The following is a 25,569-nucleotide window of genomic DNA, read 5'->3' as shown; positions in this document are numbered from 1 at the left end:
TCTATGTAGCAATTGAGCAGGCCTGTAAATATTTTTGTACTTTTATACTCGGTACAAAATGTATCTGGAGCTGGTCCTTTGGAAAGTGCGAGTCCACTTTTGTATTGACTGGCTGCTGCCTATTTGTCTTGCAATTCAAAGCACTAGTTAACCCCTTGATGAATGGCCTAAATCAGGGGCCGTTAACTTTTGGGGGCTGGTGGGCACATATGGAATTTTGAGAAAATTCTGTGGGCCCCAGTCACAAAATGGCCACCGTGGGATGTGTGGCATATCACAAAACAGTGGCTGTTAGGAGGAGGAGGAGGAGGAGGAGGAGGAGGAGGAGGAGGAAGAAGAAGAAGAAGAAGAAGAAGAAGAAGAAGAAGAAGAAGAAGAAGAGAAGGAGGAGTTTGGACTTGATATCCCGTCTTTCACTCCCTTTAAGGAGTCTCAAAGCAGCTAACAATCTCCTTTCCCTTTCTACCCCACAACAAACACTCTGTAAGGTGAGTAAGGCTGAGAGACTTCAAAGAAGTGTGACTGGCCCAAGATCACCCAGCAGCTGCATGTGGAGGTACAGGGAAGCGAACCTGGTTCACCAGATTACGAGTCCACCACTCTTAACCACGCTGGCGTTAGGGGCATTGTATGACGCAAAATGTCAGAGCAGAAAAAGAAACAGCAACACAGAATAGTATGGGAAGGCTCCGTGTTATGCCAATAAAGGCTGAATGAATGAATGAAATAAAAAAGTCACCACCACACCACGCTGGCATGGGTGGGCACCCTTGTGACCATGGGTGCCAGGCTGGCCACCCCTGCCTTAAATGACTTGGGAGGAGGTCAGAATACTTAAAAGGGCTGCCCTCTTCTCCTAAGATCAGCAGAAGAGGGTGTGTGTGTGTGTGTGTGTGTGTGTGCTGCCACTCTTTTGACACTGCCTGTCATTGGTGGCACCTACTGTTTACCTCCCTGCCTCCCGCCCTGTTCAGTCCCTTGCTCAAACTCACTAAAATTCTCTGGAATGAAAAAGCTGTTGGTTGCTATCAGTTGTCTTTTACTTCAAATTGCTCACCGAGTTGTGGAGCTCATGATGGTGATCATCCATATCTAACATGGGGGGTGGTATTTTAAAATAAAATAAAATAACTCTTACAGATAGTCTATTATTTGGTACCATCTGCCATTTAAAATAAGTTAGGGTTGCCATATGTCCAATTTTTCCTGAGACCCCAAACAGCGAAATTAGTACACAGGGAAATTTTTCGAAAAATCAGCAAAATGTCTTGGGGTTTGCAAACAGAACTACGAAGCTCAACAACCTTTGGGGCGATCCCCCCCCAAAAAATGTGTCCAGATTTCTACTACTTGAAATGTGGCAACCCTAAATAAGTTCCATAGACTTCTCTGGCCTGGCCTTTTCCTCATGAGGAAACTTGAGGCCTAGTTTTTCTATAGGTGGGTACTAGGTTGAGGTGCTAACACGCCCCTTCACACATGTCTGAACATTTCACCCAAAGCTTCATCAACTCCAATGGTAACCAGTGTTTCATATAATCAGCAGTCTGTCAGGGAGAAGGCTAAGCTAGAAGCCTTCTGTCTGAAAACTAGTTTTCTATGTAAAGGGGATTATTTTGTCTGGAGGAGCTATCCATTATGGAAGCCCCCACTTTCAGTCTGTGGCAGTACAGACAGTCCTGAGTTTGCAGCCTCATTGAGAGCAAGACTATAGACACCAAAACAATAAAATTGGTCCGTACTATTGGTCCGTATTTAATGGTTAATCTATGTTTTGTACTGTGTGAAAGGGAGAACATGGTGATCTTGGAGAAAAAGGCCTACAGGGGCTACCTGGACCAAGAGGCTTGACTGTGAGTTTTGCCTTTCTGATTCTGAGTCTTGACGTTTGTGACTGAATTTCTCTCCGCCTCTGAAAAAGAACGGTTGTTCCATTTGATTTTCCTTCATCCTTTTCCTTCATCTACTGGAAAATCGTGTGTCTGTCCATCTTTCTGTCTGTTCCCTACGCATCTGGAAACCTCTTAAGATATCACTGGCAAACATGGCACGACGGTTCCCAAGATGGAGGAGCTTTTTTTAAAAAAAAATCCATCAGCCGCCATCTTGAATCCAGATGGCAGACTGAAACATTCCAAACTGAACCCATTTGGACACTTCTTAAGATATTGCTGCCAGATTTGGCACAATGGTTCACAAGAGCAAAACCGCAACAAGTAACGTGTCCTGTAGAAGATGTGCCAAGGAAACAGTTTGTGGGTTTCTTGCCAAGCTGCCAGTCATTTCTTCTCAGCAGTGCTGGATTTATGTATAGGCTGAAGCCTAGGGCCTCTAAATCTAGGGGGCCTCACCAGCCTGCCCGCTCCCCAGTGGGCAGTCTCCCTTCTCCCAAAATTGCAAACCCAAGACTTCATGCGAGGGCAGGGCAACTCAGTCCTCTGAATCCAGGGGACCTCACCAGCTTGATCTCTCCCCAGTGCCGCAGTTTCCCTTCTCCCAAAATTGCAAACCCAAGACTTCATGCGAGGGCAGGGCAACTCAGTCCTCTGAATCCAGGGGACCTCACCAGCTTGATCTCTCCCCAGTGCCGCAGTTTCCCTTCTCCCAAAATTGTAAACCCAAGACTTCATGTGAGGGCAGGGCAACTCAGGCCCAGCAACTATGAGACTCAGGGCTAGCCAATGGGGCCCAATTTGAAGCAGTGGGGCGCAACTTGAATTTGTTTTTGTAGGGCCCCAGTTCACAGCCAAAGTCTGCAAAACCTTATAGATATAAATAAAGTCCATCTAGATTGCCCTGGTGCGGGGGCCCCCTTAGGAGCGGCATGCAGGGCCCAATTTGGCCCAATTGCTCCAATTGCCTTAAGGTCAGCCCTGATGAGACTGTGCAGGGGTTGGACTGACAAGCCCTGCACCTTCTAGGTCCCTGGTGTCACAATTCAGAGTACAGACTCAAGGACTTGTTATGGAAATAAAGGGGGGCACTTATTGGAAATCAGTTTTGTCACCTCCCCCCCCAAACCCCGGGACGATGAGCCCAGCCACCTTTTATTCACAGTTGCATAAGCACTACACTACAGCATGGCTATAAACCTGTACGTTCAACAGCTGAAATACACACCCAATATGTATCAATGGAGATTTATGTTACTGCTTTATGCTTTATGTGTTTTATGAATGGACTCTGTATTTTGTGAATTACCTAAGAGCCACCAATAGGGAGCTCTAGAATCTGACAGATAACCAACTGGGTTCTACCAAGCAGCGACCCCTCTTGCTGAAAGCAGGTAACCAGCAGGGAATGCTTCAGCTCAGCCTTAGCTCTGTTAACTGAACACCCCCTGCTGTGCAGATAATGGAGAAAGCTTGTAAATTGTATCCCTTCCGGCATCCTGGCCAACTCTATTACACTGGTGTAAACCCTGGTGCATCAGAAGCCCAGAACAGCAGCAAATAAAATCCGCTTATACGTCAGCGGCTGATAAGACTTGTCAACCTGTTCTTCCAAAGCCTTCCTCTAAAGATCCAAAATACAGGCCAAAAGAGAGCAGGTCTGGGAAGAGTGAGGCATACAATGGGCACCACCAGTGGAAAGTTCCTGCTCCGTGTAGCTCCTGTCCTGTCATTTGATAGGGTGCCCACTTGCCCTCATTCTTGACATGGAATGCTCTCTTGTACTGGAGTCTCCTGGTCCAGTACAAAGACCATGAGAAGGGAGAGCAGGGACCTTGAAATTCCCAGCAGCTGTTAAGCAAGCAAGCAAGCACACAGGTCATCTTTGTCACAGTCAGGACTTGTTTTTGTACAATCTTGTTTGTCCCCAGTAACCAAAATTATATTATCAACATATACAAGCAGAATCGTACAAAACAAAGCAGCACTAAGAAAGAAAAGGGTAGCAACAGCAAGCAAACTAAAAATGCTTTTGCAGTTCATCAGAACTATCCAGCTATATCAAGTTATAGGAAAACTGGAGCTATTAACTATAACCGTAGTTGGTTAATTGATTTGGCAGCTTCCATGCACATGATGTCTGATGCTAATTTCCCCCCAAAGAGTTTAATGAGATTCAAGTGAGGGTCATATGCCTTGTCAATCCCAGCAGGTATATAACAGGAAGACCCGGGCTGCCCAGGCTGATGGCCTGCCCGATTTGTTTCATCCGGACTACTTTGAATAGAACTTAGCTGGATGCAATCCTAGCAATTTCCTTTCCTTTCATGGCTCTAACTACATTCACTCTGTCTAATGGTAGGGCCGGCCCTAAAAGTCTTTTTTAAAAATTCTTTTGATTTTTCTATTCCTTGCAGGGGCTGGATGGTGACAATGGCTATGGTATACAAGGACGAAAAGGAGCAAAGGTGAGAGCCATGCTGTGAAGTTTTGGTCGCAGTGAACTATCACTCTTCAGCAGGGGTGGGGAACCTGTGGCCCTACAGATATTTTTGGACTAAACTCCCATAATCCTTGAGCATTAGCTGTACTGGCTGGGGTTCATGCAAGTTAGAGTCCAGCAACATCTGTAGGGTAACAGATTCACCATCCCTGCTATACAGTGACAACCACTAACAGCAGGCAGTGCAATCTTTTAGGATGTCTCTTAGGGAAACCTCATTAAAAGAAGAAGAAGAAGAAGAAGAGTTTGGACTTGATATCCCGCCTTTCACTCCCCTTAAGGAGTCTCAAAGCGGCTAACAATCTCCTTTCCCTTCCTCCCCCACAACAAACACTCTGTGAGGTGAGTGGGGCTGAGAGACTTCAAAGAAGTGTGACTGGCCCAAGGTCACCCAGCAGCTGCATGTGGAGGAGCGGAGACGCGAACCCGGTTCCCCAGATTACGTGACTACCGCTCTTAACCACTACACCACACAGGGTTCCCTTGCACAGATTTCTTTAGTTGCTGTTGGGCTTGTGCAGATGTTCCTGGTGGCTTGTGCCTCCAATAGTTATATGGATTTATTGAGCACTGTTGAATAGACTCATAGAATCATTGAATTGTAGACTTGGAAGGGGCCACAAAGGTCACCTGGTCCTGCAACACAGGAATATACTGCCCAATGTGGGGCTCAAACCCACAATCCTGTAAGAGTCTTGTGCTCTACCGGCTGAGCTAAAACACACATGGGGGATGTAACCATTCTCATTTTGTTTTGCAAACACAGCCCATGCTTGCCAGCCAGTCTGTTAAAAGTGCCCCTGAACACACTTGCACCCATACATGGATGTATGTCACCACTGCAAGCAGTTTCCAAAATCTTGGGTCTGTTTGCCTGCTTGGGTGTGGGAATCCGAATCTGTCAGGGAACTGCCATCGGAGCCAAGAGTGGAGGTAAGACTCCCCAACGATGCAGGAGAAGGGACCAGCAGGGAGAGAGAGAACACTTCCTTTGGGGAAGGAAATCGGCGTGACACCAGGAAGAAAGGGGAACAGGGAAGGACTTCGGAGAGATGGCTCCAAGACTTTTCCACAGAGACCAGCGGGGAGAGCCCAGGACCTCCGCTGGCCACGCCCACACTGCGCAGGAGACTTCCGCACAGGGAGGCTAGGCGGAGACTTGGCGTCAAAGAGCTTTTATGTTGGAAGAAGTTCAGGAAACGCCCACTGACGGATTCTGCCAGTGACTGACACAGCCACGGAGAAAGGGCTGTCCAGCCAGGGAAAGGTTTAGCCCGACAACGTTGCCTAGAGCAGCAGCCCCCTTACGCACGAGCAACCCCCAACTCCCTTTACATAATCTTTGTTAATGCAGGAATGCTTATTAATTTACTGGTCGGGATCAGAGAAGCGTGCTTGTAGTGACTGTGTGCAAAAAGGGTCAGGAGCAGAACAAAGCAACGCTTACATCCCAGTCGTTATGCTTTGGTAAGCCCAGCTCAGTGGTGGATTTGGTGCCCTGTGCGAGGCCAAAATCCTGGAGCTCTCCTGCCTGCTTCCCAAAGCTGGAAAAGTGCTAAGTAGGCTTTGGGAAGGAGGTGGGAGGGCTCTAGGATCCTACCAGAGCCTCACGCCTCCTTCCCAAAGCCCAACGCCTCGCTTTCTGGGCTTTGAGACAGCACCCCCTCGGCTCAGGGGCCAATGCGTGCACACCACTCGCAGAGCCCTAAATCGCCCCATTCTCAGAAGAGAGGGCAGCCAATTCGTAGCACAGTTTGCTTCCTTTGTCATGCTGGCTCATGTCCTGGCTTTGCCTAGTCACATGCGGAGTGAAGCTTTATGAACCAAAGTGCCAAGAGGCCTCCTTTTGGATGAGAGTGAGGCAGAGCACATTGGTAACGTTCCACTGTTGATTGTGGACAGCACAACGCCACAAGCACAACCCATTCCATAACTGACAAGGGACCCATGTTGCTGAGATCATATAACAAAATAGATTCCATTCAAAACCAACATTAAAAGCCAGTATAAATGTTTGTTTTGTTGCATTACCTGGAGATCTGGATAGTCGCCTGCCGATTTTTTCTAGTGTCCAAAACAAACAGTGGAATGGAATGCAACCTCAACACTTCCAATGCATGATAAATAGTTGTGATTGGGAAAGAAGCATGTCAATCTTTCCTATATCAAGTATAGTATTCTGGAGTCTGACGACTGTCCAAAAACTACAGAGGGAGATGTATAAGAACTAATTTCATGGGAAGTTAGTTCTTCTGGTTGAATATGGAAAGATGTTTTGGCAGCTTCTGCCTTCTAGAAGAAGGTACAGGGTTATAAAGACTAGGACTAGCCACCTGAGAAACAGTATCTATCCAAATGCGATTTTGGTTTTAAACGCAGTGTAAGGTATTCAGTTATAGGGTATCAGAGTTTTTAGGGGCTAACCAGGCTGGGATAGCTGGGATAGCAGGCTTGTGGGTTTTTGAATGTCTGATGTAGATTTTTCCAATTTCGTTGTTCTGTATGGGACAATGACAATAAAGATTAGCATATCGTAGGGTGAATGGATCCCTACGGGCTTTATTGTGACCAGCTCAGGATTCACTCTCCTGTTCTTTCTTTAACTTGCTTCCTGATGCTGCATCAGTGGTGTAGCGTGGGTTGCCAGTGCCCGGGGAGAGAAGGAAGGAAACAGACAGTGTATGCATGTGCATTCAACTGCCTAAAGCATCTGCGTTACCCAGGAGATCGCAGCCGTAGACATAAGAAGAGTCGTTCTGTTGTCTGGTGAGGTCATTTCCTGTTTTGCATGGAGAAGCTGTTTTCAACAGAGCCCAGTGCCGGAAGCAGTTAGCTGTATTAAGGCAGCACCGGGTACTGAAATTGCATGACCCCAACAAATTTTGTGCCCAGGGCAACCTCCCTGCAACCCCCTCCACACTTTGCCACTGTGGTGCATTAATGATTTTGACAGTGCACTAATCTGCACCTCCATTATGGCATTATTCTACCTCTCCTTTGAGGCCAGAGTAACTCACCTGGGTGACTGGTGTAATGTCATAGTCTGTGACATTTTCATACGCTCCACCCTATTCAGACATTATTCTCCATGTGATTAGGATAATATGAAGGAAGAGAGGAGCCTTGCCCACTATACAGTACCAGCAGATCAGGTTTCTTAAGCTGATAATTAACTTTTCTAATGAAGCAGATAACTGCAGTACTGGGATATGACACCAGACACATTCGATGACACATTCAACTTGGCTTTACTCAGAGTATACCGATTGAAATGAATGAACATGGCTATGTATGGCCCATTCATTTCAATGGGCTTGCCCTCAGTAAAACGTATATAACACATATAATTGCATTTGCATTTATAAACAGTTAAAATAGTTGCACATGTAAAGCAATACAACACACACTCCAATACAGATACAAAATTGCAAATGTGTTTAATCTAAAAGAAAATAGAGCTATTCTTTTTAAAACAACAGCAAAGAAAAGGTTGTGAAATGGCCAGCAAGGAAGTCACATGAGATCAAAGTTTTGTTTCTGTTTCTTTAATTCCAGGGGCAGCCTGGATTTCCTGGAAACCCTGGACTGCAGGTATTGCTTATACTCCTACAGTGACTCATTTATGTTTCCTGTATGGGTTGTTTTGATGCGGGTGATCCTCTTGGGCTTGCCAGTCAGAAGGTCGGCGGTTTGAATCCCCACAACAGAGCGAGCTCTGTTGCTCTGTCCCAGCTTCTGTCAACCTAGCAGTTCGAAAGCATGCCAGTGCAAGTATATAAATAGATACCACTGCCGCGGGATGCTAAATGGCGCTTCTGTGCGCTCTGGTTTCTGTCACGGTGTTCCATTGCACCAGAAGTGGTTTAGTCATGCTGGCCACCTGACCCAGAAAGCTGTCGGTGGACAAATGCAGGCTCCCTTGGCCTGAAAGTGAGATGAGCACCGCAACCCCAGAGTCGCCTTTGAATGGACTTAACCGTCCAGGGGTCCTTTACTTTTGGTATGAGGTATGTTCCTTATTTCCATAGTCTTTAACTAGATGGGTGGATTGGGGCTATGGTTTGGGGCAGGGGGAGTCCTAACACTTTGACCTTGCACCACAGCCTTGGTCCAGTTCGGAAGCCACAAAGTGGCTAAACGCATACCCTTTTTCTCCTCTTCAGCACATAGCAAGGACTCTCCTCCCTGCAAGAGAGGGGAGTGGTTGTGGGCGGGAGCCGAGCACCGCCCCTGGCAGGGGGCATTAGCCCCCTGCCTCCACCTCACCTGGCTGGCGCCCACGCCCCCTCGGCAGGCATCCAACCAGGTGCCTGGGAGGGGGCGTGCTTAGCAGCCTTTTGCTGCGGTGCCAGCCTCTCCCCGGCCTCATTCTTCGTCGTCTCACCGCGAGTCAATCGCCTATGCCTTCAATTTAGGGGTATTCCGTTAAAGGAATCTGGCGGTCGTGTATTTCTGTCCGATGCCTGCTTGGCGGGAGGCCATGGCACGACCCCCGGTGACATCAGGGGAGAGCCTATAGTTGGATTAGCATCAACAGGCTCCACCTACTCGTGAATAAACCCATTTGCTTGAGAGATCCAATGCCTAAGCCAATACCTTTTCACTGCTGTAATCAATAAAGTTGTGGCCTTTCCTTGCCCATTAACCTTATATAACGTGTCCTTGTGTATTTCTTTCCACACTGCGGGGTCGGGTCCTCGAACCACAACTCTGGGACGACGACAGGATAATGCACTCCCCACTGGTATAAAACCTTCTAGTGAAGAAGCAGCTCTGATCTTTGGACACATTAAGCTAGATTTGGGGTGGTGACACCCTGGCCAGAAAGAGGACCCTTGTTGTTGAATTAATCCTTACGTATTTAATACAATTGAATGGATTATTGTTTAGACACGAATGTTGCTTTGGAATATTGCGATAGTTGCTATGTTTTGTTATATTGATTATTCTCATAATTAGGACAAAATACCAGCATAATAATTAACATATTCAGTATCAATAAAGTTTTTCCGTTCTCTGTTAGCTGCTTTGGGTTTCCCCCAGGAAGGAAAATGAGGTTATGGGCAATAAATGAAGAACCCCTTGGACTAGGGCTACCATAAAAGGACAAAGGCACACACAATAGCTTCGATCCAAATGAACTTTCTTTTTGTGCAAGGAAAGGATAAGCAATCCAAACAGGAGCTCTTAGCTGCAAAACTCTACTTCTGATTCCTTTCTAGGGTGAAGATGGAGATCCAGGCATTCCTGGAGATAAAGGCGCCAAAGGAATTAGGGGACAACGGGTGAGGATGATAAATGATCCTAAGTGGTTTGATACGTGAGAAAGGAGAGTTCGCTTAAAGCTCCTGATGGTTTCTTTCAGATACCTCACGCTAGAATCCAGTTGCCGCAATTTGTGACAGTCTAATAATGCCTCAGAGCTGTGTGAAAATGGCCACTTAAAATCCCCCCCCCCCATTCTGTGGGAATTTGCTGGATATTCTCTGGGTTTATTCAACATTTTGAGAGCACTGAAAAAGGAAAAGGAAATGTTTTTGTGCACTGCAGATCATTTTAAAATCTTATTAGGGAAAAACCAGTAGAATATCTGTTTTAATTGACAATATGGGCCTGTAAGTTGTTCCGCCTGGCCTTTGGCTTGGAGCCAATTTGATTCCCTCCCCCTCTTTCTTTTTTCTTTTCTTTTCTCCTCCTGTGATGAGCCTGCATTTTAATGTTGTATTCAACCTTGTTTTTTAAGTTGTATTTTAATTTTGTTTTTAAGTTGTATTCATTCAACTTATTTTTATTATTGCTTGTTAGCCACCCTGAGCCCGGCTTTGGCTGGGGAGGGCGGGGTATAAATCATCATCATCATCATCATCATCATCATCATCATCATCATCATCATTATACTGTAGATCCCCAGTTATTTCTGGGACCAAGTGGTGATTTATAATGGATGTTTACTGTTTATTTATTTATGTTTGTCATATATATTTATATGTGTGTGTGTGTACACACACAAACACATAATAATAATAATAATAATAATAATAATAATAATAATAATAATAATTTATTTATACCCCGCCGATCTGGCTGTGTACACCACACACACACACACACACACACATTCATTTTGAATATTGCCACAGCATGGTTCACCCAGATTTAGGGGTTTCACTCGTAGATCTTCAGCATCAAATGCAACACAGAGGAAGAGCAGGAAGTACTCACTGAGTGTCATGTAGTGTGCGGTGCTTTTTGCAAAACAAATGCACTTCTGGTCCATTTTGGCTGAGTTATTACTGAAGGAAAATTTATTATTATTTCATACCGATAGAGGAAGGAAGTAACACTTGAGGGCAGTGTTAGAAATGGAGATATGAAAGCTAGGAGCTAAACGGCACCTTAAATCAAGGTTACGGGCGCAACAACAGAACATCTACGCACACTTTTTTCATAACAAGAATACTGAAAAGGAACGAACTGCAGCTAAAATATTACGTTCATTTTTCACATGGTCTAGTCCTCATCTGAAAACTGCAAAAAACAAAGCCATGCTTCCCCGCCCGCCTCCCTAATATTCTTAAGAGGGTCTCGTCTCCAGTCTTCAGCGAGTGGCTGGAAGTGGGGAGGCAGAAAAAGGTCCACCTTTCCTTCCACACTGCAGACAAGCCCTAGATTATCCACATCCCCCCTTTCCTTCATATACAGTGGTGCCCCGCAAGACGAACGCCTCGCAAGACGAAAAACCCGCTAGACGAAAGGGTTTTCCGTTTTTCGATGCGCTTCGCAAGACGAATTTCCCTATGGGCTTCCTTCGCAAGACGAAAGCCCATAGGGAAATCTCCAGGACAGCGGGGAAGCGCAGTGCGTCTTCCCCACTGTCCTCGGACCTCCTCCGAAGGCTGGCGGTGGGGCGGAGAGACCTCCTCCCGCCGCCAGCCTTCGGAAGGCTGCTCCGAAGGCTGGCGGCGGGAGGAGGTCTCTCCGCCCCACCGGCAGCCTTCGGAAGGCTGCTCCGAAGGCTGGCGGCGGGAGGAGGTCTCTCCGCCCCACCGCCAGCCTTCGGAAGGCTGCTCCGAAGGCTGGCGGTGGGAGGAGGTCTCGCCGCCCCACCACCAGCCTTCGGAAGGCTGCTCCGAAGGCTCCTCCGAAGGCTGGCGGTGGGGCGGAGAGACCTTCTCCCCGCGCCAGCCTTCAGATGGCTGTCCTGAAGACTTGCGGTGGGAGGAGGGTTTTCCTTCCCACCGCCAACATTCAGAATGCTGTTCTGAATGTTGGCGGTGGGGAGGAAAAACCCTCCTCCCACTGCAAGCCCCGGGAACAGAGGAGAAGCGCTGCGCGCCTTCCCCTCTGTTCCCGTACCTGTCCTGAAGGCTTGTGGTGGGGAGAAAAGCCCTTCTCCGCACCGCCAGCCTGGCAAGCGGTCTCCATAGGAACGCATTAATTGATTTTCAATGCATTCCTATGGGAAACCGTGCTTCGCAAGACGAAAAACTCGCAAGGAGAAAAAACTTGCGGAACGAATGAATTTCATCTTGCGAGGCACCACTGTATATCTCTTTCTCTTTCTCTCTTTCTCTCTGTCTCTGTCTCTGTCTCTATCATTTCTATATCTTTTTGCCACCACAATTAACACATATTAAAGGCCTATACAACTGATAGCAGAGACACCCACCTTGAGTGTCCAGTTCGCAAACCTAAGACTTAAGGGCCCTTCAGTGATCCCATTCCAAAATTTGTTTTGATTTTAAGCATCACTGTGAGAGTCTGAGGTAGTTAACCCTTTAACATGCACTCTTTAAACCATCGTAACTAACTGGCTAAGGGACGCGGGTGGCGCTGTGGGTTAAACCACAGAGCCTAGGACTTGCTGATCAGAAGGTCGATGGTTTGAATCCCTGCAACGGGGTGAGCTCCCGTTGCTCGGTCCCTGCTCCTGCCAACCTAGCAGTTCGAAAGCACATCAAAGTGCAAGTAGATAAATAGGAACCTCTCTGGCAGGAAGTTAAACGGCGTTTCCATGCACTGCTCTGGTTCGCCAGAAGCGGCTTAGTCATGCTGGCCACATGACCCGGAATCTGTACGCCGGCTCCCTCGGCCAATAAAGCGAGATGAGTGCCGCAACCCCAGAGTCGGGCACGACTGGACCTAATGGTCAGGGATCCCTTTACCTTTAACTAACTGGCTAGTATATTTCTTCATTGGCTCTCAGTACGTTTCCGGGCACAATTCAATGTGTTGGTGCTGACCTTTAAAGCCCTAAACGGCCTCGGCCCAGTATACCTGAAGGAGCGTCTCCACCCTCATCGTTCTGCCTGGACACTGAGGTCCAGCACTGAGGGCCTTTGAAACACCCTCCCCCCAGATGTCAAGCCAATAAACAACTATTTTACTTTTAAAAGACAACTGAAGGCGGCCCTGTTTAGGGAAGTTTTTAATGTCTGATGCTGTATTGTTTTTAATATTTGGTTGGAAGCCACCCAGAGATGGGCAGGGTATAAATAAATTATTATTGTTATTGTTATTGTTATTGTTATTATTTCAAATTAAAAGCACATCATACATTAAAAGTACATTAAACAAGGCAACTGAAACCTAAGCAAAACATGTTGGGTTGAAAAGAAAAGAAAAGAACAGAACAGAAAGTTTTCAGGTCCCCAATCCATGCATGTTTTACTTGGGAGGAAGCCCCATTGAACTTGGTTGGGATTTACTTCTGAGTAACAGTGGCAATTTTAATCTGAAATCTTAAACGCTGTACTGCACCCGGAGCTCAGAAACTGCTCGTGTTTATGAAATTCCTTGTCGCAAAATGCGCCTAGAACAGTGGGAGTTTCGAACTCTGCTTGCGAAAAAAGAATTGGTAGGAGCAGGCTCCAAGCTCATTTGCTATCTTTAGCAATATTAAAATGTGAAATAAAATTGAATCCACAGCTGTCTAACTTTATTCACAGGCAGATAACTGGGGGGGAGGAAGGCATTTCATTGGTACCTGAAATTTCACTTCAAGGGAGCTGAAATTATCCAAGAGTTTGGAAGGAACCTAAAAAATGAAACTTTCAAAAAAATTGAATTTTCAGCCAACTCAAAAAAACCCCAAACCTTTTGTTTTCGCTTATGAAGCCTGAAACAAGTTGTGTTATTTTAATGGGGCCTTTGCATTTTTTAAAGGGCCGTGGTGGAACACCAGGAGCAGTTGGTGATCCAGGACGCTGGGGAGAACCTGGAAGAATGGTAAAAGAAATACAGATTAATATTGAACTGTGAAACCAAATATAGCTGAAAATAGATTATCAAATTATATTTTCTGGATCAGGCTTATATAAACAAAAACATGGCTATGAGTTTCATCTGCAAAATCAACAGCACAGTATAGAAGTAGCTCAGTGTTGAATTCAAATTATGCTTTCCTTTTCAAAATTGCTCCATGTATGTGTGAAAGAATCTGGGGTGGGGGAAGGAATGATTTTGAGTTCAATCTAGAATCTTGATTTTGTTGCTGTTGTTTAGTCGTTTAGTCATGTCCGACTCTTCGTGACCCCATGGACCAGAGCACGCCAGGCACTCCTGTCTTCCACTGCCTCCCGCAGTTTGGTCAAACTCATGCTGGTAGCTTTGAGAACACTATCCAACCATCTCGTCCTCTGTCGTCCCCTTCTCCTTGTGCCCTCCATCTTTCCCAACATCAGGGTCTTTTCCAGGGAGTCTTCTCTTCTCATGAGGTGGCCAAAGTATTGGAGCCTCAGCTTCACGATCTGTCCTTCCAGTGAGCACTCAGGGCTGATTTCCTTCAGAATGGATCGGTTTGATCTTCTTGCAGTCCATGGGACTCTCAAGAGTCTCTTCCAGCACCATAATTCAAAAGCATCAATTCTTCAGCGATCAGCCTTCTTTATGGTCCAGCTCTCACTTCCATACATCGCTACTGGGAAAACCATAGCTTCAACTATATGGACCTTTGTTGGCAAGGTGTTGTCTCTGCTTTTTAAGATGCTGTCTAGGTTTGTCAGCAACAGCAAACTGTGGATATACACAGAAATCCATTTATTCTGAACTGAACATTCTCTCCCATGGACTGCATCATTCTACCCGAGGGGTAGGGCATTGTACCCCACAGAATTAGGATATGTGGGAAAATATACTAAGTATTGCCTGCTTCTGTGCTCCCTGAAGGAATACCAGCATTGCAAGCTGAAGGAAGCATTACAAGCTGTCTCGTTGGAGAATCATGATCGCTTAGGGAATATGGCCCAGTTTGCATGTAACGCTAAGCCAAAACATGACCTAGAAAACATGGATTCTCAGGGAGAGAACTTTGCTCCTTCTCTGCTTCTCTTAGCTGCTGAGCCAAGTCACCGTTTAACTTTGTATTATGTCCAAACCTGAGCTCATTGTCTGTCCCTCAGACAAACTGTAAGAGGTAAAGGTTCATCTGGAGCCAGATAAGCCAAGAATTGGGGAGAAAATTGGGATGAGGGATGAGGGAGAAAATTGATTTGATTTCCATCTTAAAGGCAAATCTGCCTTCACTTTTCAAAAGCAATAGGTGAGATCAAACACAGTCATCCATTGAAATTTACATGTCTTCCTGCTTTCTTCATCCAAGTAATGCGTTCAAAAACTAGGCTTGCCATATATCAAGAAGTGAAAATCCAGACACAAAAGTGGTTGAATATTTTGTTGAGCTTTTTTTCGGGGGAAGGGCAGGCAAAGTTGGTTGTTGTTTTTTTAATAGCTTTTTTTAAAGCTGGGTTTTTTTTGGGGGGGGGAATTCTTCAAAAAACCCAACTCTTCCAATATGGGCTTCCATATACTCAGGTTTCCCCAGACATTTTAACCACTTCAAGTTGTGCTCATAAAGGTACATATTAATGAAAATAACATACAGAAGTGCATTATACTAAAGGGAAATTGCATACAAATATGTGTATATTAAGCAAAATACATATATTAGGAGAAATCACACAAAAATACTGATGAATCTTCATGAAGACTTAAAAAAAAAAGTAATTGTAAACTGATTTGAAAATGTGGAGAACACAATTTAAGATTGGGAAAATGAGAAACGGAAATCGACATATTCACCAATCCCTACTTTGGGCGTAAGACTAAGCAGAGAAAAACAGCTGCCATCTTCAGCTTGAAAACCCACATGTTTGTTTGTTTGTGGTTTGGCTTAGCATGATAAAAAATTGTAGAATTGTAGAGTTGGAAGGGACAATGAGGATCATCTAGTCTGTGCAGTGCAGGAAACTTTTTACCCAACGTGGGATTCGAACCCATGACTATGACTTTAAGAGTCTCATGCTCCACCAACTGATGCAAACCGGGAAAATATATGAAACTCCCCCCCCACACACACATCATATCGGGGGGTGTTCATCAGCATGTGTGTATGTATTTATGTACAAGTGTATACAGAAATGGGGGAAGAGGGTAATTTGATTTCCTAAATGTATACCTACTTTTTTCAGGGTCGTAAAGGACAAAAAGGCGAACGAGCAATGACGGTATGCGATAAGTTACTTTCTCACTCCTGATACACCAGAAACTTATCAACTAGTAAATGAAAATATACATAGAATTGTGCTCTTAACTGCCGAGCTTCAAAATTCTTCCTTGCTAAAGGAAAGGGCAACAAATAATCAGTGAAGCAGGCATTGGGTGGCGAGTTCCCGCCTCCCACCAGTAGAAATAAACACACAAGAGACGGATATTTAGGTTAATGGGCTAAAATTGGCCACAACTTTATTGGTTACAGGTGATGACTGGTGTTGGCTTAGGCATTGGTCCTAATCGACTATCCGGCTTCAGTCTGTCTGCCTGAAGGCTGGGAAGGGTTAACACCAGCAGGGGGAGCCCTGGTGATGCACATCAACTAGGCACTCCCCCAGGGTCACCGCTCGGGGGCGTGCCTTGGGCCCTGGCCTCCATAGGCTTCGGACGGGGCCACGCCCCCCGGAATCCTTTACCGGACTACCCTTCAGAAACTGGGGGAGGTGATGGCGCTCCTCCCCCCCATTCATCTACATAACAATACCCCGACCAATGCCTAACCGCCAAACCGAGGAAGTTGTGACGATTTGCTACCAGGTAGGCGAAAAAAAATCAAACGGCTAGTGCAAATTTGCCAAGTGGAAAATTCCTACCAGGCCCCTTAATGGCGACCAACCGAAGTCCATAGCATGGTCAAAGGAGAAACCTTGAAGGGTGGGTGGGTGGGAAATTTACCTAGCTGAGCGGCGGCCAAAGAGGAAGATCCTCTGCTGCGGTTGCCTTAAATGCGGCAAGCCACACCCCTGAGCCAGCCGATTGGCTGGCCAGGGGAATGACATGGCAGAGGATTCCCCTGATCGTGCAGGGCTGGGAGCCAGCCTCCGCGTGAGAAGTGGGAAATCTGGGCTGAAACATGGAACCTGGTACAGTTCCAACTAATGTCTGCCACTGTAGAGTTTCATTTTTTGACAGCTTAGTGGTTATTTATTGTATCAGGTTAATTTAATTGCCTTTTATTTATTTACTACATGCTGTTTTAGGATTGTTGTACGCAGTCTTCCGATGCCCACCTGGCAACTGACATTTCATTGACAGCAAATAAAATTTGTCGTAGCTGTTAAAAATGAGAGCTGTATTTTAGAATGGGCTGCAGCCTTATGCATACTCACCTGGGACGAAGTTCCATTGAACTCACTGTGATTTAGGCATGCCTAGCATTGCATCGTTGACCACATTGGTTTCCCCCCCTTATCTACAGCCTTGTGAACTTGTAAACTTCACCAGAGGAAACTGCCGTAAGTAATGACCTTCTCTTAGTACTAAAGACTAGCAGAGGGCCTTGCCAATCTGATAGTTGTAATTTGACGCAGGTTGTGTGCACTAAATGTTTAGGGAAGTTTTTAATGCATGACATTTTAATGTATTTTTAATCTTTGTTGGAAGCCGCCCAGAGTGGCTGGGGAAACCCAGCCAGATGGGCGGGGTACAAATAATAAATTGTTGTTAAATAGATTTGATTCTCCATCCTTTGGGGGATTTCTTTAAAAGTAAACCCCTTTCCTGTCAAAGGAGCTTACTTTACTTTAAAAAGCTGTGGTGTCCAAAAGAAGACAGGATTATTGGACTGTGTTAATCTGTCTTTTACAATATCACCCCAAAGGATAAAAGTATTCTCTCTCTCATTCCAATTTTATCAATCTTTTGAACATACACCTGCCATTTTTGCGTAGAAACTGTCCCAATGTACGAAAATGGGAAACAATAAATTATGAAACCTTTACAAATACACGCATTATAATTTTTGCATCTAAATTGACTTTATTTACTAGTAGCATTCCAGTTAGGACCTGTCTCAAACCGGTCATGCTCTCCTGAAATCTTCAGTTTGCAGATGGTCTTTCATCCTCACAATGGCTATAGTGAGGTATTATCTTATAAATAAGCCTAAAATTACCAAGTTCCATAACTACTCATCAGCCTCATTCACACAGCAATCAGCCATGATATGTGAGACAAGCCTTTTGGCTGATTGTCCAAACCCTCTCCAGTGGCTTAACTGTGGTTTGTTTACTGCCAACAAGCCATAATCAGAAGCCATAGTTGCTTGTGTTAACTATGGTTTGGCAATATGTGTGAACCCAGCACCTTTCCTTAACCATGGCTTGCTTGCTTACCAACCTACAAAGGCATGAGGTAAGAGCTGCTGGGAAACCAAACATAGTTTAGAGAAACAAGCCAGGATTTAACTGATCATCTAAGGGACAACTTGTGGTGAACTCGTAAAGAAAACATGGCTTAGTGTTATGTGCAAACCAATCCAACAATTTCATGGCTGGGCTAAAATCTGAACTCACAATTCCCAGCTTAAATAAGACATGCTGTGACTACATTCTTTCTGCTACTTTGCTTTATCCAAAGCCGAAAGCGAATTTTTCATTGAATGTCGCAACAAGCGAAACACTCAACACAAATTCTGTCCGTGTGTTTTTGAGGGTTGCTATGGGATATGCTGTATGTAAATGAACAAAACCAAGAGACACTAAGTGACATTAAACCACCTTTCTTTTATCCCATCCAGCTTGCTGTATAGGTAAGTAGATCTGCATTGGCTCCCAGTACGTTTCCGAGCACAATTCAAAGTGTTGGTGCTGACCTTTAAAGCCCTAAACGGCCTCGGTCCTGTATACCTGAAGGAGTGTCTCCACCCCCATCGTTCAGCCCGGACACTGAGATCCAGCACCGAGGGCCTTCTGGCAGTTCCCTCATTGCGAGAAGTGAGGTTACAGGGAACCAGGCAGAGGGCCTTCTCGGTAGTGGCACCCGCCCTGTGGAACGCCCTCCCTTCAGATGTGAAGGAAATAAGCAGCTATCTTATCTTTAAAGACATCTGTAGGCAGCCCTGTTTAGGGAAGTTTTCAATATTTAATGCTGTATTGTTTTTAACACTCGATTGGAAGCCGCCCAAAGTGGCTGGGGAAACTCAGCCAGATGGGCAGGGTATAAATAAATTATTATTATTATTATTATTATTATTATTATTATTATTATTATTATTACAGTGGTACCTCAGGTTACATATGCTTCAGGTTACATACGCTTCAGGTTACAGACTCCGCTAACCCAGAAATAGTGCTTCAGGTTAAGAACTTTGCTTCAGGATGAGAACAGAAATTGTGCTCCGGTGGCGCGGCGGCAGCAGGAGGCCCCATTAGCTAATGGTGGTGCTTCAGGTTAAGAACAGTTTCAGGTTAAGAATGGACCTCTGGAACGAATTAAGTACTTAACCCGAGGTACCACTGTATTATTATTATGCAAACAGATTCTGTTTCAACGTATAGGAAAAGGTATCTTTTTTTCTGAAAATCTTCTGACTTTTTTCTTTTCCTCCACAATGGCAAGGTATGAACAAGTGTCCAGTATACCCAACTGAAGTAGCGTTTGCTCTTGATATGTCTGGAGATGTTACCCCGGAATCCTTTGACAGGATGAAAGACATCATGACGTCTTTGCTGAAGGGTATCGAGATTAGCAGGAGCAACTGCCCGACTGGCGCACGGGTGTCGGTTCTGTCCTATAACACCAATACGAAGTACCTCATCCGGTTCTCTGACTTCCAGAGGCCGGAGCTTCTGATGGAGGCAGTTCAGAGAATTCCACTGGAGAAGTCCTCCGGCAGGCGGAATATCGGAAGGGCCATGAGGTTCGTGGCCAGGAATGCCTTTAAGCGCCATCGTCAAGGCGCCCTCATGAGGAACGTTGCGGTATTTCTCACCGCTGGACCTTCGCAGGATGCCACCTCCATCAATACAGCCGTATTGGAATTCAGTGCCCTAGATATCACACCTGTGGTCATTGCCCTCAGGGAAGTGCCTAATGTGAGACAAGCCTTTTCGGTAAGCAGGCTGCAATCGGAAACTCTTTTGGCATTATGTTGTTGTTGTTGTTTAGTCATTTAGTCGTGTCCGACTCTTCGTGACCCCATGGACCAGAGCACGCCAGGCACTCCTGTCTTCCACTGCCTCCCGCAGTTTGGTCAAACTCATGCTCGTAGCTTTGAGAACACTATCCAACCATCTCGTCCTCTGTCGTCCCCTTCTCCTTGTGCCCTCCAACTTTCCCAACATCAGGGTCTTTTCCAGGGAGTCTTTTCTTCTCATGAGGTGGCCAAAGTATTGGAGCCTCAGCTTCAGGATCTGTCCTTCCAGTGAGCACTCAGGGCTGATTTCCTTCAGAATGAATAGGTTTGATCTTCTTGCAGTCCATGGGACTCTCAAGAGTCTCCTCCAGCACCATAATTCAAAAGCATCAATTCTTTGGCGATCAGCCTTCTGTATGGTCCAGCTCTCACTTTCATACATCACTACTGGGAAAACCATAGCTTTTACTATACGGACCTTTGTTGGCATTAATGATCAGTCAGCAAATGCATACTGAATGAATGGGTCTTGCTACTTAAATAAGCTCCTGTTCAGTCCTTCTCTTGCTTGGTTCTTGTGAACTATAAAACATTCCTGTACTGAGAGCTAGCATGTCAGGGGAAAGGCCAGACTAGAATGCATCTGCTTAATATCTAGCTTTCTACTTGCAGGTATGGGTTATATGTTTTTGTTTTAAAGCACCCAAGAAGCATTTAAATGGGAGCATCTAAATGCACACTCTACAAGCATCCCAGAAGCAGATACCCGATCACATCTGCTGTTTGTAAAGACCAAGATTCAGACACATCAGTTGCAGGAGAACCTGACAGCTGATTTGCAACAGCATTTAGTAAATTTTGCACTTTTTTTTTTAACCAAACATCTTATTGTCTAGCAGATGGTAATCAGACTGGAGGAATTCAAATTTTAATTCTGAATCAGAATGTCAACATTTGGGGGTCTGATTTCAGTGACAAATCCAAATTGTGAAATTGGACATCGGTTAAATTTTGAATTTCAGTTTCAGCTTTAGCTTCTGTGTTGCTTGCTCCCTAAGAAACATATAGCAAGATTTTGAAGTGTCCTACAGAATTGTTCTGGGGAAACGTAGAACAGCTTTCGAGGGTGGATCAAGAAGCTCTTTTGTATCTCTTAAGAAAAACGTTGCTTTAGACATCACCAGAATAGCCAGACAGCAGCAACGTGTTCAGACAAGTGGACCTCAGAGGTGGCGCAATGGGTTGGTGCGTCTGGCTGTTGACCAGAGAGTTGGTGATTCAAACCCACCCAGGGATGGCTGTGGGCAGGGGGTTGGACTAGATGACTCTCAGAGGTCTCTTCCAACTCTACAGTTCTATGTTTCTAAGTGCTTGTAATCTTGGTTTGTGACGTGGAAGTTCATCTACAGATTTTGGAGTGAATGGTAATTTGCAGGACTTAAAGCTTAATTCATTGCCAACTGAGTATTTGTGTTTGCACCAGAAAAATACAGCACACTGAAGCAAAATCTGGGCAGTATGAATGGATTCAACATAGTCATATAATGATGAAAGCATAATTAATCTCTATGGAAACATTGCATTCATACTTCCATTAACTCACTCTGCACCTTCACTCCTAGAATTCTGTTCTTCCAGTATCTGATTTGGCTTTCTTCTACCTCAGTCTACATAGCACTGTTTGTAAAAAGAGCCTCAGTCATAACGCCTGTGGAAGTTAGGGCTGGCAGAAAATAGCAATAATTTATTCCAGGATTGTCTATTTCTTTTAATTGCCATAGCATGCATTCATGAGAGTGAAATCATATGCTTGACTTCCATTCCAACAATTTAATGACTTCTACAGAGTCTCAGATTTTCCTCTGATTGGTTGCCAACTTTTTAATCTTCTTCTCAGTTTTGCAAGCTGTAAACTCGAGAAAGAACAGCGAGGAAATAATAATTCAGATTTGATACAGCAAAACCTCCTAAAAGATGTCCAGCCAATTCTGAAGGGAGTACGATTGTTGGAGTACGATATGGAAAGACAAGTTAAATACGTTGAGATCTCTTTCTTCCATTTTATCAGTGTGAGCAACACATGATGAGTCCTTAATTTACCTTCCAGTTATTCTCTGCATAAATATGGTTTTCCTATCCTCCAACAGCAGTGTAGTAGTAGTAGTAGTAGTAGTAGTAGTAGTTATTTCTATGTTGTCCTTTCTCTCCTAAGATCCCAGCAGGATTACAATACAAAAATCACGAAATTTCAAATTAAAGTGTCTAAAAACTCCGTATCTACAATAAGAACCTAACTTAACACAGCCAGTTCACCATATCAGCCTCTGGCTCCCAGGACATATTTTATGTCCCCAAGACTGGGTGAATACGGTAAATACGTCTTGGAACCTGAAAATTATCAGTGTGGAGGACAAATGAACTTACCTAGGGAGTTCCACAATCGGGGTGCCAACACCGAGAAAGCCCTGTTTATGAAAACCACGGGCCATACCTGGTGATGAACAGAGACATCTGATCATCTGCTAATTGATGAGAGGGAGGTTGTTGATTTTGGTTGACCTCAAACCTTCCCAGTCTCTCATCCTACCTTCCATACTGTTCTGAAGGGTCCCTCAACCTTCTGGAGCGGATTATCAATGGGTGGAGATGGGAAGAGGAAGCATGGGTGAAAATCAGCTTCCTCTTTCCATTTGTGGAAGCATCTACTGGAAGAAAAACCTGTCTGTGAATGGAAGGGAGCCAATGGATTCTACCCTACATTTTTCATGCATTTCCTTTTATTTAAATGTATTTTTAATTATTTTTTTTTAAATTGCATTTATTTAGGCAGATGATACTCAGCGATTTCAGTTATTTGTTTGGGAAACGAAGGAGGATGAGAACTTGAACACAGTCTCACGTTGTGCTCTCTGTTTCGGTAAGGCCATTCATTTTGTTCGTTCTTAAATTAGTGTATGTAGAATAATCTCTCCCCCCCCCCGCCCACCCGTTCTGACAGGTCTTCTTGATTTCAGAACTCAAACTTATTCGTTTGGAAGTTGGATGAGTTCGCGGATAACAAGCGCCAAGTTTTCTAAATGTTGCTTAATTATTCTCAGTGGGAAAGCTGCTGTGGCAATTCTCAGGTCAAGATGGCAGCAAAGATCTTGAGGCTAAAAGCATCTACCCATTTGCAAGGGACAGAGAGCCCTATTGAACTCAGTGGGACTTCTAAGTAAGCATTAATAGGACTGTGTAGGTAATGACGTAATCACAGTAGAGTCCAACTGGGAGCGTGAGAGCTGCCCCCTGCCAAAAGCAGATACCTTTCCCTATAAGTTGCCAGGATACCAGTGACATGGCCCTATATGTCCAGTCTATACAAATCAAATGCCCCATATTGAAGGTGACCCAGAAACTGCAATTAATCCAGAATGCGGCAGCTAGACTGGTGACTGGGAGCGGCAGCTAGACCGGTGACCGGTCCTGAGAGATCTGCATTGGCTCCCGGTATGTTTCCGAGCACAATTCAAAGTGTTGGTGCTGACCTTTAAAGCCCTAAACAGCCTCAGTCCTGTATGCCAGAAGAGTGTCTCCACCCCCATCGTTCAGCCAGGACACTGAGATCCAGCGCCGAGGGCCATCTGGCGGTTCCCTCATTGCGAGAAGTGAGGTTACAGGGAACCAGACAGAGGGCCTTCTCGGTAGTGGCGCCTGCCCTGTGGAATGCCCTCCCTTCAGATGTGAAGGAAATAAGCAGCTATCTTATCTTTCAAAGACATCTGAAGGCAGCCCTGTTTAGGGAAGTTTTTAATATTTAATGCTGTATTGTTTTTAACACTTGATTGGAAGCCGCCCAGAGTGGCTGGGGAAACTCAGACAGATGGGCAGGGTATAAATAATAAATTATTATTATTATATAGTTTAGTATTTCAGCGTACTCACAGGCCAAAATTACAGCCACCTGGGCAAGCCCTAAGGCTGTTACCATAAATGATCTACACTTATCATTTAATTTGTACATAAAGGAGGAAAGGGTGTAACTTTGCCATTACTGTTGCAAGAGGAAGCATATTTTGCTTCTGGATGATTAATGCATATGTCACCACAGGTATAATCTTAAAAGACACCTTTTCCATCGTCTCTCAAATAGCATACTCTTTACCTGTTGTTTTTAGAAGTATGCCTATTAATTATACAGTGGTGCCTCGCAAGACGAAATTAATTCGTTCCGCAAGTTTTTTCTTCTTGCGAGTTTTTCGTCTTGCGAAGCACGGTTTCCCATAGGAATGCATTGAAAATCAATTAATGCGTTCCTATGGAGACCGCTTGCCAGGCTGGCGGTGCGGAGAAGGGCTTTTCTCCCCCAGTGGCATAGCGTGGGGGGTGCAGGGGGGGCGGGCCGCACCGGGCGCAACATCTGGGGTTAGGGCAAATCCATGGGTTAGGGGGCGCAAATCCACGGGTTAGGGGGCGCAAATCCACGGGTTAGGGGGGCGCAAATTACTTGCCTTGCCCCGGGTGCTGACAACCCACGCTACGCCACTGTTCTCCCCACCGCAAGCCTTCAGGACAGGTACGGGAACAGAGGGGAAGGCGCGCAGCGCTTCTCCTCTGTTCCCGGGGCTTGCAGTGGGAGGAGGGTTTTTCCTCCCCACCGCCAACATTCAGAACAGCATTCTGAATGTTGGCGGTGGGAAGGAAAACCCTCCTCCCACCGCAAGTCTTCAGGACAGCCATCCGAAGGCTGGCGGGGGGAGAAGGTCTCTCCGCCCCACCGCCAGCCTTCGGAGGAGCCTTCCGAAGGCTGGCGGTGGGAGGAGGTCTCTCCGCCCCACCGCCAGCCTTCGGAGGAGCCTTCCGAAGGCTGGCGGCGGGAGGAGGTCTCTACGCCCCACCGCCAGCCTTCGGAGGAGGTCCCAGGACAGTGGGGAAGACGCGCTGCGCTTGCCCGCTGTCCTGGAGATTGCCCTATGGGCTTTCGTCTTGCGAAGGAAGCCCATAGGGAAATTCGTCTTGCGAAGCGCATCGAAAAATGGAAAACCCTTTCGTCTAGCGGGTTTTTCATCTTGCGAGGCGTTCGTCTTGCGGGGCACCACTGTAATTGTAAAACGTTGCTGATTATTTCAGGTCAGGATCCCTTTGGGGTTAGAATACATGCTTTGCCACTTGTTTAATCTAACAGGTTAATTGGCTAAACATTGCAGCTGTAGTTTTTAAACCTATGGAGAAAGTGCATTTTTTTGGGCAAGCATTTGAAGACATCTGTTTTTTGGTCTAATTTTCCATTGTTATTCTGGCCTGTGATTTTACCATTCTTGTATTATTAGTGTTTTAAATCTTGATGATGTCTATTTGTATTCTCACCATGCAAACAGCCGTAAACAATGGAATAATTAGAACCAAATAATTAGGCAACAAAAAGTGCATTGCCTCATCTCTGAGTGAGGCCTAAATAAACTGTGGTGTAAATAAAATATATTTCAAGTAAGGAGCATGCTCTCCATTAGCTAGGATTATATATAACTTGGAATATATAGACAATAAAATATAGTCTCTCTATACCGTATTTTTCCATGTATAAGACCCCCCCCCATGTATAAGATGAACCCCCCCTTTTAAACCCAAAATTAAGAAAATGCACTATGCACTATCCATGTATAAGACAACCTCTTATTTTAAACTTCAAAAATTAGGCAAAAATATAGTCATACACAGAAAAATACAGTATATATATATAGAGAGAGAGAGAGAGAGAGAGAGAGAGAGAGTATAAATATGTTTAGGGC

At 45.2% G+C, this 25,569-nt stretch overlaps 1 protein-coding gene and 1 long non-coding RNA gene across 3 annotated transcripts in view; one reads left to right on the top strand and one right to left on the bottom strand.

The window, feature by feature from the left end:
* Positions 1-25,569, top strand: part of LOC310745347 (collagen alpha-4(VI) chain-like) — a 99,446-nt gene that overhangs the window by 67,433 nt on the left and 6,444 nt on the right. For both annotated transcript variants that reach the window (XM_083577532.1, XM_083577531.1), the window contains 10 exons: positions 1,791-1,853; positions 4,310-4,360; positions 7,951-7,986; positions 9,618-9,680; positions 13,561-13,623; positions 15,864-15,899; positions 17,144-17,180; positions 18,464-18,475; positions 19,285-19,778; positions 22,628-22,718. In XM_083577532.1, coding sequence (XP_083433658.1) covers positions 1,791-1,853; positions 4,310-4,360; positions 7,951-7,986; positions 9,618-9,680; positions 13,561-13,623; positions 15,864-15,899; positions 17,144-17,180; positions 18,464-18,475; positions 19,285-19,778; positions 22,628-22,718 — 946 coding nt within the window. The remainder of the gene's footprint in view (positions 1-1,790; positions 1,854-4,309; positions 4,361-7,950; positions 7,987-9,617; positions 9,681-13,560; positions 13,624-15,863; positions 15,900-17,143; positions 17,181-18,463; positions 18,476-19,284; positions 19,779-22,627; positions 22,719-25,569) is intronic.
* LOC310745634 overlaps positions 13,025-25,569 on the bottom strand; it is a 36,863-nt gene continuing 24,318 nt past the window's right edge. Inside the window, exon 3 of the long non-coding RNA XR_014540256.1 lies at positions 13,025-13,612. This is a non-coding gene — a long non-coding RNA (uncharacterized lncRNA). The remainder of the gene's footprint in view (positions 13,613-25,569) is intronic.

This window comes from Podarcis filfolensis (genome assembly GCF_964270895.1).
Source record: "Podarcis filfolensis genome assembly, chromosome: 12".
NCBI classification, from domain to species: Eukaryota; Metazoa; Chordata; class Lepidosauria; order Squamata; family Lacertidae; genus Podarcis; species Podarcis filfolensis.
The sequence above is the reverse complement of the archived record's forward strand: the minus strand, read 5'-3'. Positions and strand labels throughout refer to the sequence as shown.